Source organism: Polypterus senegalus, chromosome 17 (assembly GCF_016835505.1).
Source record: "Polypterus senegalus isolate Bchr_013 chromosome 17, ASM1683550v1, whole genome shotgun sequence".
NCBI lineage: Eukaryota > Metazoa > Chordata > Cladistia > Polypteriformes > Polypteridae > Polypterus > Polypterus senegalus.
The window spans coordinates 87,398,222-87,413,297 of record NC_053170.1 but is presented as its reverse complement, the minus strand read 5'-3'; the positions used below and the strand labels follow the sequence as shown (position 1 = coordinate 87,413,297).

The window sequence follows — 15,076 nt, the reverse complement described above, 5'->3', positions numbered from 1 at the left end:
CAAGCTGTTAAATGTTAGATTACAGCTGTCAACTATTTTTGCTAATAGATTAGCTGAAAAATTATTTCAATAATTTTTTTAAACATATTTATGCAAAAATGCAAGTTCATTTCATTTTAAAATTAGTTACTAGATTTGTTCCTGGCACAATGTTGTCTATATTAACAATGTACAAATCTAATGCAAAATTGTTTTCCAAAAATTGTAAAGGCCCTGCTAGTTGCTCTCCTTTCACACACCATGCTTTTCTTTTCCTCCTTCTCACTTGACTTCCTTTCTACATACTTATACTACAGTATGTCAGCTTTCTACACTATAGATTATTCTAAATCTGTTAATCAAGAGATGTCAGATCTTCAAATAAGTGGGGATCCTGATCCTTGTAGCAACACAAACCACAGTGGAAGATGTGCTAACATATAAACTTTGCAAAAATTGAAGGGATTTTAAATCCCATTTACCCTTTCATTCATATGATGAAACTACTGCAGGTAGAACCTGTTTAGGGGCTTCATTAGCCCTCATTTTAGACTAAAAATGTGATGCCTTTGTCATTTTAGGTTAGTGGGGGTTGTGGTTGGGGTGTATTGTTGTGCATGCACTCTTTTGGCAGATGTGCTTTAATTCTTTTTGTTTCTATGTTTTTTGTTTGTCTTTTTATATGTAATATAAATATAAATTTGTATGTATGTATTGCTTTATACTTCACGATCATATTTAACCTGCGGTCAGAGGGCTTCATTTTAAGCAGTAAACAGCTGTAGATATTATATTGGAGTACAAGTGCACTTTATCATTTGCTTGCCCTGCACGTGGAGTGCTAGTACTTACCGACTTGGTTGCTGTTCTCTATGCATTGCTGCTGAGAATAAATAAGAGTCCTGAGAGATCTTTTATATATTAAACTCCAAACATGGACATCCTTTATTTACACCAGCTGATGGAGCACCAACATCCCTTGTTCAAATCAAAATTGCAGACTGAAGAAATCAAAAAGAAAGCTTTCTTTAATCGGCTAGGCTCAATCAGCATATAGATAAATGGTTTATTTCAGAAATGCACCACTTCCATTAAGTATTATGTAAAGTCCCAAACTAGCTAAACATATTAAGAGGCGTTGATATATACTTGGTTAAAAGAAATATGACTTCTTGTATGTAAACTGTGATTGGGGAACAAAATTTAAAGGTAAATATTATATATGCTCTCATTTTATAATTTAAGTGTACTAGTACAAATGAAGTCCTGATGCCCTAATTAAACAGTTAGGCAGTTTGAAGTACTTCTTCTATTTCAGTGCCATTATGTACACAAACGGTCCAAATTGATGATAACCTTAAAGAATCAAATACTGTAATGTGAGCTTGTGCATACAGTGTAAATTAAATTCATACACTCAGTGATCTACTTGCTACCAGAAGCATTACAACAATACTGAAATTGAAAACAAATCATACCTGCCAAGGTTGCCATGATGACAATATGGAGCTCTAATCAATAGCTGCCATAGTGTACATATTCACAAAATTAGCAGTGCTACATGTCACAGCAAGTCTGATATTAAACTGCAACTCCAAACCAAAACAAACCCAATATAAAGTGTAGTAAGTCCACACACTTGGTTGTGACAGTCAGTCTCAATTCAAGTTTTTAGTTCATATTCAATTTCTTTTTTGTTTTTGTCCAAATATTGCAAGCAATCCAAAGGCCATAAGAGTGTGTACAGATATCTATCTGAAAGGTGTACCACGTGTGCAAAAATTAACAAAAGCTAATTTGCCAGACAGAGGTGATCTAAAAGACCACAGATGCCGGTTGCTGCATTATTTTGTGGTGGTGTTAGTGCAGGAGGTTTACAAATTCATCAACTCATGATAGTAAGGAAAAGAAATAGAAAAGGAGAGATTGCAAGTATTGCTAATTGCAGTTATCACAGCCGCATCTTTTCATAGAAACCCATAGACCCAAGATTTGAGACTGTGCTGGTGGGAGCATGGTGTGGTAGGTGTGTATTCAATACGGCTAGTTGACAGTTTAAAAATCTGGAGAGCAGTGATTGATTACTTATGTCTGCATATGCCATCACCAATTTCATCAGAAAACATGAGGTAGTTGAGCTGTACTGGCTGTTGACAGTTGACTCATGTTCGGTTGCTGCATATGTGGTGTTTTTCTTTTTTTTTTTTTTTCTCCGATACCTTCTTTTGGCACACTGGATCACCATTGTCATTCATCTTGATTGTTCAAGCAGTGATGTGATGAACGTTGCATGAACAGTGAAGGAACATTAGTTGGGGTATATTAGAAAAATTTACATTTGCAAAAAATCCCAGTCTGAGCCTTTTAGATTGGTCAAATTTAAGATGAAATTCTACATTGTGGTCCAAATTCAATCTAAAAAGTTGAAATTCTATGTTTTTGCTGTTACAAAGCCCTTCAAGAATATGTAAATTACATCTGTAATGCTCTTCAATTCTAAGTTGTTCTTGCATAATTGTTTATATAAAAAAAAAAAAAAATACAATGCCACACATAGAAAAGAACACACAGAACAAAGAGGACTTGCGTTTCCTAATGGTAAAATATTTTTTATGCATTTGGATTTTTTTTTTCTTTTCAGCTAGACTAAGTCATAACATGTATAATTTTTATTTATAAATCCAGAGCTTTTGTTGTGACTTGCTTTAGACTACTTTATGAATCTTCCAACTCCACCCTTCTCACTTGTACCTGCAGCAGCTAGATGGGCTGCTGGCATAACTTTACTGGTTCTCACTCCATCTTGTTGGCACTACCCAATTTATAACTAGATGAAGATGTTGCAGTGAATAAGTTGGTTGTTTTTGCAATTTTTTTTTTGGATGATACTTCTGTGACCAGACCCCAAAGGTTGCTGAGGGTTGTGTTGCTATTACCAGTGTTACAAGAGGGGGATGTTTCATCTCACAGGGCACCCTGGATATCTTTAAGAAGAATCGTAGTGTACAGCTTGATGGCAGCTCTGGTGTGTACCAGGAACTGAGGACGACGGCTGCTAGGGCACTGAGGGCAGATAAGGAGGTGTTTGTTACAGGAATCTGCGAGCAAGTGACACACCATCTATGGCAGGGGTGGGCAAAGTAATTCCTGGAGGGCCACAGTGGCCGCAGGTTTTTGTTTCAACCTAGTTGTTTAATTAGAAAACAATCCTTGCCAATAATTACATTTCATGGTTTGTTAGAGCTTTAATTCTATGTCAAGTCATTCTCATATCCTAGGTTTTTTTTCCCATTCTAAGGATATCATCCAAATACTTTGAAGTGTAAAACGGATGGATAATTCTCAGTCCTTCACTATTTTCTCTTCTCTTTCCTTCTAAGTATTGAATTAAACCAAATAGTGCACAATAAATACACACAGGTGTAAAGGGTAACGAGCAAAATGGATAACTGCTGGTTTCTTTTGTCATTTGCATCTTATTGTTCATAAGGAGCATTTGAAAACTGAGAATGCAGCTGATTAATACTTAACTAAGCAATAAGGGTTCAAAATCTTAATGGGCGAGATAACTTAAATGAAGCAGAAGTGTTTCTAAAGCAATAAGTGCTGCTTATTAAGCAATTGGGTTGGAACAAAAACCTGCAGCCACTGCGGCCCTCCAGGAATGACTTTGCCTGCCCCTGATCTATGGTCTAGTGACCCACATCCTGCTTACAAGGGAATCGAAAGATTACGCACATTCTAATTTGTTCCTTGGAGAGTCGCAGTCAGGGCAGCTGATGGAACAGTCCTTACGGGTGACACTGCAGTTGTGACCCGCTGGGCTGGTTACTTTGAGCAGCTGTTTAAAACTGATCCTATGGCTAGGACATTGGATATCTCTGGGTCCACAGTTCTTGAGGCTGATCCTCCAATTAGTTGTGAACCACTCGGCCTCATTGAGATTGCACAGGTGGTGAGCCAGCTGAGGGTAGGGAAAGCTGCAGGGACCTATGGTATGCGGGGTCCAGGCAATGCAAACAATCTTTGCTTCTATTTGGGAGATGGGAATCATCCCAAATGACTGGAAAATGGGACTTGTCATCCCTGGAAAGCGAAGGGTGATCTCTTGGATTGTGGCAACTACAGGGTTTAACACTGCTCTAGGTGTCAGGTAAGGTCCTTGCTAGGGTCATCCTCAATAGGATCCTTGATCACTTGCTCACCTACCAGCGACCAGAGCAGTCTGCTTTTATGCCTAAGAAGTCTACCGTCGACCGCGTCAGGGGTGTGTTCTTGCTCAATGCCTGTATGGACTGGGTGTTGGGCAAGATCATGGGTTCCAGCAGCTGTGGGGCATCTGTTGGTGAAGAGAGATTCATTGATCTTGATTTTGCTGATGATGCTGTGATTTTCGCTGTGTCAATGGATGCTCTGATCGGGGTTCTCGAGAGACTGAGTGAGGAGTCTGAGTTTCCTGGATTAAAAACCAAGATCCAGGATCCATCAGCAGTGTGTCTGTCTGTGGAGAGAGTGTCGAGAGGTTTACTTACCATTGCAGCGACGTTCATGTCTCCGGTGAATCTTCCTATGAAGTCAGTAGACGGATTGGGAGCGCATGTGGGTCATGAGGTCTTTAGAGTCCTGTTTCTTCCTGTTTTGCTATATGGTTGTAAGACATACACTATCCAGTGATCTGAGACAAAGGCTGGACTCTTTGGTATAATGAATGAACTGTTGCTGATGGAGTCCCAAAGGAGGCACATTACCTGCATTGTCAAAGAACGTCAATTACAGCACTACCAAGATTTTCGTAACTATGAGAAAAGAGCCAGAACATTTTTAATCCATTTTGTTTGTTTAAAAAAAAAAAAAAAAATTTTAAATTAAGAATTACTTTACAGTGAAATTTTTGATTTGTCATACAGGTAGAGGTAGAGCTTACTTGACAGGAGTCCAATGAGCATGTAGATGGATTGCAATGAGAATTCATTGGTGTGCAAGAAGAGTTTGTGACTTAAAAAGGAGCAATATGAAGTTGCCAATCAAAGTAACTTCCACATATTTGGCTTTTGAAAGGAAATGGTCAGAAAACAAATCATATATGAACATAGAAAATACGAAAGCATCACACAGACAACACAAAAAATGTTAATACATTGAAGTGCTGTTTCATAAAACAGATTCATTTAAAAAAAATTAACAAGTGCCGCTGCCCTGAGAGCCAAGAACTAGATGCCCCCTGTCAAATCTGTGCTATTATCATTGGAATAATGTAGTTTGTATTGTGCTTTGCTTTTAGTTGTGTTTTTGTAGTTTAATGGCAAATTTATATATTTTATATACTGCATGAAAGCTAGTCAAAGTTGTGTGCTGTCACGCTGCTTACAGTACTATTCAGCCATTTCAATAATGCTGCTTCACTTGCAGTTTAACTCTTTCAGGGCTGATGTTGACTTTTGTCAAAATTCATGGTAGAGGACAGTAATGGGCTGTAAACTGTGACAAAACTCACCCTTATGTTTTAGTTTGACTATCTTTGGTTGAAGGAAAGCTATGTAGCTTTGTTGATTTGACCTTGATTTCCTGTGCATGCATGAGTAGTGAAAAGCAAACCGCCTGTAAAATGGCACTGACATCTGGTGAGAGACTAAAACAAATTTGTAAAGCAAAATACTCCATGGGCATTTTACATATTATCGCTGAATCAGACTCTGGCTTTTCGGACTCTGAGTTTGATGCAAGTGTTCTGGAGATGGATATCGAAAATGAAAGTGAGGGACCAGCATCAGCCTGTCGGTCCCTAGCTGATCGTGGTGCTGAACACTTTCGTGTAGCTGATACTCCTACAGCAGTGTTTGCCTAGGAGGACCACCACTTATGATGACGAGAGGTACAAACCATATTGCGTGACACTGCGACTACCACCATCGCCCACCTGCTGTGCGAAAACAAAGAGGTAGCCGGCCCGCCGTGCATTCCTGCTGGCCATCGAGCCACCCCTGCACAGCCACTGCTGCGAGAGATGCAAAACAGGTGCTAACAGCAACCACAGCACGCAGCAACAGATGTTTTATGTTGATTTATGTGTGAAACCAGTGCATTTCGTGTTTTTCAGAAAACTGAGTTCAGAAGACTACTTAAGGAAAAAGTCAGCGCCTATAATTTCAAGGTGGTCTCTTTCTGCTGCTATTTCCCTCACTAGTTCCCAGTCCTTGTAGGAGAAAAAAGCCCTGACCTTAGGTAATGTGAAGAGCTGATAACTGAAGTACTGTTGACCAAAATGTCAATCACTGCTCTGTGAATGCATTAGAATGAGGGAAATATTAAATGGCACCACCAGAACTCCTACTACTGTGACTCATCTTAGTGTGACTGTATAGCCCAATTATTGATATACATAAATGTGGCAACTTAGTTTGCAATGTACACAATTAAAACACTCAGCGTTACACTGTCATTATGGAAATGCCATCAATAAATCATCACCTATCTAGGGAATGTTTTAATGTTCTGCACAGCAGAAGCACAATTCAACATAGCTGTGAAGTATTTTCTTGCAGCTTAAATGAAGCTTGCATTATGGCTTACAACATAACCGCTATCAGTGCTTCAATGAATAGTTAGTTATTAACATGAGGCAACAATAATTGTGTGTGTTCAGAGTAAGGAGCCCATTTTACACACAACAGAGAAGAAGTCTAAGAATGAGTTCTCTCTGATGCAAGGTGATTAGAAAGTCAGGTGTCGGTATCACCTTCAAAGTCAATCCATAGCACATGAAGCCACTTTTCAATTGAGTGGTTTTGTCTGTGTTGAATTTGGTTTATTCATTGCTTTCTGTTTATAAAATTCTTTTGGATTCACCTCATAAACGGCATTATTCTTTGATTGTGTTGGTGCTGTATTCTGTGTTTGATACAGAAGATCTATTTTAGATGTGTGTGTAAATGAATTCATTTGTATATGTATATATGTGTATAAATATATGTACAGGTATGTATATGTGTCTGTGTATATGTAGTGTGTGTGTGTGTGTGTGTATACAGGGTGGCACAGGGAAACAGGAAAGTTTAAAATTGATGCTCAATGCACGAATAAACATATTACAATTACTTTTAATTATGAAATGTATCGTACAGGATATGCAATTAATAATGGTAATCAATATTCATTCAGTATTAATTTTATGTTATGAAGAAAACTTCATGAAGGTGTAGTCCATTTCTCCTTGCACATTCTGACAGCCTATTGTGGAAATTCAGCATTGCTCCATGAAACGTGTCAAAAGGAATGCCAGCGATTTCCTCTTCAATCCTCTGTTTTAGATCAGCATTTAAGATGTTCCCACAGATAAATTAAAAACTGAGATCTGGGGATGTTGGAGGCCATGGAATGTCACCGTTGCATGAAATGACGCGCCTTCCAAACAATTGTCGAATGGCTGCCATCGATTGTCAGACAGTATGTGAAGTGGCACCCCCTGGGGACTTTTTTTAATATATAAAACTGAACCTGTTTTTTCTAAATTACTCACCCATGTTGTAATTGCATAAGCAGATGGGACACACTCATGACGTCCTAACTGGTAATGACGGCAAAATTCCCTTTGCGCAACAGTCACACTGTTACCATTCTTATAAAAGGTTTTCACAGGGAACACTTGTTGCGCCCTCCTCCACTGTTCATTTATAACTAATGGCAAAGGGTTCTAAACAAGATCACATTGGTCCCAGGGTCGCCAAAACCTATTTCCAGAATTTTCTGTTTCCCTGCGTCGTCCTGCATAGTGTGTGTGTATTGTCACAAAAAAAGACCACAGACATAAGGTTTGGGGCAGCCACCCATATATTGTGCCTTGGCTGCAAAAGGGTAGAAATTGATTGTGAGGTTCACAGGTTTGAGTCCAAAACAGAACTGAATGCAATAGGATAAGATGGCAGCTTTAAAGCCCACGAGCGGAAGTGACATCATCGGAACTGGAACCGGAAGTGATGTCTTTGATACCAAAAGTGGCATAATCCATGGCGCCTGGACCTAGCGAGATTTCCCATGGATGGTCTGCAGAAGATTGAGAAAGAGAGTTAGTGCAGCTTGCTACCCCCCGGTCTGGCGTGGTAGTACTATTCTTAAGGCCTTTCAGTTGTCTCCAAATCACATGTGTGTGACAGTGTGTATATGTGTATGTTATATAAACACAATCTCCCACTTTTTTCTTATGCTTAAAATACTTTTCATGCAATAATAGTAAGCCATAGTAAAATGTCAGGCAAGAGCACTCACTGGATAGGGTGCCAGCTTATCATAGAGCTCACACATACCAGATCAATTAGGAGCTGCCAGTTAACCCAACACCCATGAATTTTGAGCAGTGCAAGGAAAACTTGCAATGACCCGACAAGGATTTGAACCTAGTCTATTAGAGCTGTACTAACCACTACGTCACCACACTATCCCTCATATTTAATATATACAATAAAATGTCTCATTGGTGAGGAATTTAAAAAGTTTCATTACAGAAACCTTTTTTATTTTTAGTTGTGAATGCAGTGTTTCAAAGTGTAATTTGTTGCAAGTGCCCAGCTACACCAGTTTTCAAAATTGAAAAGCATGTAATAGAGTTGTAAATTGCACATATAGTGTGTGTTGATGGAGATATGTAGAAAGTGTAGTCGAAGCCTCTAAACAGGAACACGTTAATGTATGCTTTAGTCCCAAATGACTGCGGCTCCATAATGCCCTGTCTAGAATGTGCAATAAAAATGTCTCATAAGTGAATTTAAAATCAATGTGGTTTTCCAGACCTTTTGAAACAAACTGGTATTTTTTTTTTTTATATTGGAAATTAATTATTTGGTGCGCAGCCCCATTCACTGTAAAAGGCATTACCAATGCATTTTTTCATAAATATAATGTTAAAAACTCACTGTAAGAAGAGTCTGCAGAAATACAAAATGAGGGGAAAAAAAAATCTAATGATTGGTGAGAGTTATGTTGCCATCTCCTATCCTCTTGAGATTACCGCCATATTAAACTGCTGCTTTGATATAAAGGAGTGGGTGGGAAGAAAATAAGTGAAATGTTTAGGCAAACATATTTTGAAAAACCTACTGTAGTGACAGATCCTAAATATATGCTCTAAGAAAAAACAAAGGGCTCAAAGAGTGAAATTTTGTATTTATTAGTTGTTGCACTTATTCAAGGTCACTTTTAAAATTATAGAAACATAGCAGAGCTGCTGTTCTGTTTTTATGACTAGAGTAATTAATTACTCAAAAAAAAAAAAAAAAGAGTAAAGAGGAGCATTATACGGAAGAAAAGCAGACAAAGTGGAGACAACCAGGTAGTATAATGCTTTAATGGAGATGTATAGATTAACTTGTACTGATGTTACAGTAGCTCAGTATAGGCTTACCATGTCTTGAAGTGCTGTTGCACAGTGGTGCAGAAGTTAGTACTATTGCCTCATAGCACCAGGAGAGAGCGAGTTCAAACATTATTTCTTTTTCTTTAGGCCCTAGTGACGGTAGATGAGTCTCCAGGAGATGGGCAACTGCCAGTGGATGGAAGTCACAGCTTTGTCCAGAACCATTTTCAGGCTCAGTACAGGTAAGTGTCTTTAAAATAAATTTGAAAAGATTACTTGTCTAAGGGACTTAATAAATCGGAATAAATTATACCAGCAGAGAAATGTTGTAGCCATCCATCCAACCATCCTTTCTCTTCCGCTTATCCGAGGTCGGGTCGCGGGGGCAGCAGCTTAAGCAGAGGCCCAGACTTCCCTCTCCCGGCCACTTCTTCCAGCTCTTCGGGAGAATCCCAAAGGCGTTCCCAGGCCAGCCGGAGACATAGTCCCTCCAGCGTGTCCTGGGTCTTCCCCGGGGCTTCCTCCCGGTTGGACGTGCCCGGAACACCTCACCAGGGAGGCGTCCAGGAGGCATCCTGATCAGATGCCCGAGCCACCTCATCTGACTCCTCTCGATGCGGAGGAGCAGTGGCTCTACTCTGAGCCCCTCCCGGATGACTGAGCTTCTCACCCTATCTTTAAGGGAAAGCCCAGACACCCTGCGGAGGAAACTCATTTCAGCCGCTTGTATTCGCGATCTCGTTCTTTCGGTCACTACCCATAGCTCATGACCATAGGTGAGGGTAGGAGGTAGATCGACTGGTAAATTGAGAGCTTTGCCTTACGGCTCAGCTCCTTTTTCACCACGACAGACCGATGCAGAGCCCACATCACTGCGGATGCCGCACCGATCCGCCTGTCGATCTCACGCTCCATTCTTCCCTCACTCGTGAACAAGACCCCGAGATACTTGAACTCCTCCACTTGGGGCAGGATCTCTCCCTCAACCCTGAGAGGGCACTCCACCCTTTTCCGGCTGAGGACCATGCTCTCGGATTTGGAGGTGCTGATTCTCATCCCAGCCGCTTCACACTCAGCTGCGAACCGATCCAGAGAGCTGAAGATCACGGCCTGATGAAGCAAACAGGACAACATCATCTGCAAAAGCAGTGACCCAATCCTGAGTCCACCAAACCGGACCCCTTCAACACCCTGGCTGCGCCTAGAAATTCTGTCCATAAAAGTTATGAACAGAATGGTGACAAAGGGCAGCCCTGGCGGAGTCCAACTCTCACTGGAAACGGGCTCGACTTACTGCGGCAATGCGGACCAAGCTCTGACACGGTTGTACAGAGACCGAACAGCTCTTATCAGGGGTCCGGTACCCCATACTCCCGGAGCACCCCCACAGGATTCCCGAGGGACACGGTCGAATGCCTTTTCCAAGTCCACAAAACACATGTAGACCGGTCGGGCAAACTCCCATGCACCCTCAGGACTCTGCTAAGGGTGAAGAGCTGGTCCACTGTTCCGCGACCAGGGCGAAAACCACCTGTTCCTCCTGAATCCGAGGTTGACTATCCGGCGGACCCTCCTCTCCAGAACCCCGAATAGACTTTTCCAGGGAGGCTGAGGAGTGTGATCCCTCTATAGTTGGAACACACCCTCCGGTCCCCTTTTAAAGAGGGGACCACCACCCCGGTCTGCCAATCCAGAGGCACTGTCCCGATGTCCATGCGATGTTGCAGAGGCGTGTCAACCAAGACAGTCCTACAACATCCAGAGCCTTAAGGAACTCGGTATCTCATCCACCCGGGGCCCTGCCACCAAGGAGTTTTTGACCACCTCGGTGACTTCAGTCCCAGAGATGGGAGAGCCCACCTCAGAGTCCCCAGGCTCTGCTTCCTCGTGGAAGGCATGTTAGTGGGATTGAGGAGGTCTTGAAGTACTCCTCCCACCGACCCAGCGTCAGAAGTCGAGTCAGCAGCGCACCATCCCCACTATATACGGTGTTGACACTGCACTGCTTCCCCTCCTGAGGCGCCGGACGGTGGACCAGAATCTCCTCGAAGCCGTCCGAAGTGTTCTCCATGGCCTCTCCAAACTCCTCCCATGCCCGAGTTTTGCCTCAGCAACAACCGCCGCGTTCGCTTGGCCTGCGGTACCTATCAGCTGCCTCCAGAGACCCACAGGACAAAAAGTCCTATAGGACTCCTTCTTCAGCTTGACGGCATCCCTCACGCGGTGTCCACCAGCGGGTTGGGGATTGCCGCCACGACAGGCACCGACCACCTTGCGGCCACAGCTCCGGTCAGCCGCCTCAACAATAGAGGCACGGAACATGGCCCATTCGGACTCAATGTCCCCACCTCCCTCGGGGCGTGGTTGAAGTTCTGCGGAGGTGGGAGTTGAAGCTACTTCTGACAGGGGACTCTGCCAGCCGTTCCCAGCAGACCCTCACAACACGTTTGGGCCTACCAGGTCTGACCGGCATCTTCCCCACCATGAAGCCAACTCACCACCAGGTGGTGATCAGTTGACAGCTCCGCCCCTCTCTTCACCCGAAAGTGTCCAAGACATATGGCGCAAGTCCGGCGACACGACCACAAAGTCGATCATCGACCTGAGGCCTAGGGTGTCCTGGTGCCAAGTGCACATATGAACACCCTTATGCTTGAACATGGTGTTCGTTATGGACAATCCGTGACGAGCACAGAAGTCCAATAACAAAACACCGCTCGGGTTCAGATCGGGGGGGCCATTCCTCCCAATCACGCCCTTCCAGGTCTCACTGTCATTGCCCACGTGAGCATTGAAGTCTCCCAGCAAAGCGAGGGAATCCCCAGAAGGTATGCCCTCTAGCAACCCCTCCAGAGACTCCAAAAGGGTGGATACTCCAAACTGCTGTTGCGCATACGCACAAACAACAGTCAGGACCCTTCCCCACCCGGCGGAGGGAGGCCACCCTCTCGTCCACGGGGTAAACCCCAATGCACAGGCTCAGTGGGGGCAATAAGTATGCCCACACCTGCTCGGCGCCTCTCACCGGGGGCAACTCCAGAGTGGTAGAGAGTCCAGCCCCTCTCAAGGAGATTGGTTCCAGAGTCCAAGCTGTGCGTCGAGGTGAGTCCGACTATATCTAGCGGAACCTCTGACCTCGCACTAGCTCAGGCTCCTTCCCTTCAGAGGTGACATTCCACGTCCCAAGAGCCAGTTTCTGTAGCCGAGGATCAGACCGCCAAGGTCCCGCCGCCACCACCCAACTCGCATTGCACCCAACCTCCTTGGCCCCTCCCATAGGTGGTGAGCCCATGGGGAGGAGGACCCACGTTACCTTTTGGGGCTGTGCCCGGCCGAGCCCCATGGTGGAGGGGTTTGTGTGTCCCAATGATCCTAGGAGCTATGTTGTCCGGGGCTTTATGCCCCTGGTAGGGCCACCAAGGCAAACTGGTCCTGGGTGAGGGATGAGACAAAGAGCGGTTCAATAAACCTCCAATGAAAAATAAAAACTGCGGACAACGAAATGTTGTAGCATTTAAGTAAAAATCTGATTGTCGAATAACGGGCTTAAGGTTGCTGGTATTCTAAAGAACTAAAAGTGCTGTCGAATTATACAATCCCTAGTCGGAGGACAATGTCAAAGTTGTTGACAGAAGATGACTCTTTGCTGAAGCATAACAATTTAAAGTACTCGAATAGAAATTGCAGAGCACGACAAATTACACAACTGCTTGTCAACTTTTCCAGTACAGTTTCCCGTTCCTAAAGTATTGCAAGCTTGCCTCTTTTTCTGACAGCCAGTAACGTTCCAGTGTGAAGAGTTTACAGGTATGGTAAGTTTGGCTGCAGTCCCTGCCGCTTTTGTTCTTTTTTTCATTCTATCATTGTATATAAAATAAGACGAGATAGACAAGCCTCCTTGTTTGTGAATTCCAAAACCCTTACACTCCTTATTTCTCACTTTTGAATAAATACAGTTGTATATAAGCCTTGCACTTCTGACTGAATGCTCATTGGTTGTGAGTTCTAATGCACTGCAGAGCCCATCCCTGTGACTTAAGGCAAAATCGACCTGTTTGATTTAGTCGGGGTGAGTCGCAAACAGGGTACGTCAGACGGGAACATATGGCAACTGCCCCAGACACGCTAAAATTATGTAAATTAAGTCAACAACTGAAAAATCCAATTGCACAACTTTTTCAGTGATATGGCCTTATGTAAACAAACACAAATCACTAACCAAATTCATAATTATTGTTTCAGGATTAAACTGAATTTTCATTTGTTTTAAAGTATCCTTGTGGAATGCCTTTTAAGTCAAAATTTGAATGCTGGTACAGGCAGTCCCTGGGTTACGTACGAGATAGGGACTGTAGGTTTGTACTTAAGTTGAATTTGTTTTCAAGTCGGAACAGGTACATTATTTTAATAAATGCTATTTTTGACCAACTGTAATCAAGTGCTCTGCCAATGAATGATGGAGTTTCACCTCTCTCTGACCTCTTTATTATTTCTACTTTATTTTCCATGGTGATGGTTTTTATCTTCTTTACTGTATCACCAGCACTTGCATCAGATTTGTGTTTCAGAGACATTGTTGAAGGGTGAAGACAAAAGGTACAGATGAGCTCTTCTGCACAGCACTGTACAGCAGGAAGGCATCCCTCGTCAGCACCTCTGATATACTGACGCGAGCCAACTTTCTGCTATGTGCATAACAGTACAAGCAGGCTTGCTATTGAGAATGAATGGGGTCAGCGATGGGCGGTTCATCACCAGCCCACCTCGCAGTCGCCTCCACTACAGTATGCTGCCTGCAGCGTACTCCTACCGAGAACGACCACTGTGTGGCCACCACCCCCATTCAACAGGCAGTCATCTGAGGCACACTACGATGCTATCCCCTGCCGCTCCGTTCACCCTCAATGGCCCCCGTTCAGCCACAACCGGGTCACCTCTTGCAGCATTACCAGTCGTCCACCTAGAAAGATTGGGGCATCCGTGTGTGGTGGGTGGGCAGTGAAACAGCTTGCCGCCGGGAGCTGTGCAAGGGACACTACACTGCGCAAACAGTAAAATCGCCCCCCTCCAGTCTCTGCCCAGCCACCGCTTGCAGCGTCCCCAGGCAGAAGATGACGGTAGCGGCAGTTAATGAGGCTCTGGCAATGCAGCTGCAGCTTCATTCGTAAATCATAGATCAGATGTCCGTAACCTGGGGACTACCTGTATATGTATGTCACCATTATTATAATCGTGACATAATGACATCACATGCAGCATCATATGACGGCTAGACAAGCAGTGGGTATCACTGACATGTTAGCTATGAAGTTTCACGCATGAAAATAAAATGACAGAACAGTGGTACCATAAAATTAAAAAATTAAACAAGCTGTACGCAATAATTCAGGACAATATTTAACTAGAGTACTGTGGTGCTTGTACTGTTAGACTATTGCGCTGCTATCCATCTACAGACAGAATCTTTGTTTATCGTTCAGTTTTCAGCTTGGTATATGCGAAACTAGAACAGTCTAGCCTATGGATCTTTTGAAATTTTTTGGCAACTTACAAAAAAGGGTACTCCAGTTTTTGTTTATGGTTAGGAAGGAAATACACAAAAGGATCTATAAACGGCCTCTGCTAATTGATTGAACTGACAGCTTTCTTGACATACATTCACAAGAAAATGCATTTGGGGGAGCTCTTCTGAGCATTGTTAATTTAATCCTTTAAAAAGCAATGATGATGCTGCTGGAAAACCAAGGATAT

General features: G+C 43.1%; 1 protein-coding gene across 1 annotated transcript in view; it reads left to right on the top strand.

The window, feature by feature from the left end:
- The window catches only part of usp43a (ubiquitin specific peptidase 43a), a 131,972-nt gene that overhangs the window by 45,205 nt on the left and 71,691 nt on the right, over window positions 1-15,076 (top strand). Inside the window, exon 3 of the mRNA XM_039740751.1 lies at window positions 9,473-9,567. Within this exon, the coding sequence (XP_039596685.1) occupies window positions 9,473-9,567 (95 nt within the window). The remainder of the gene's footprint in view (window positions 1-9,472; window positions 9,568-15,076) is intronic.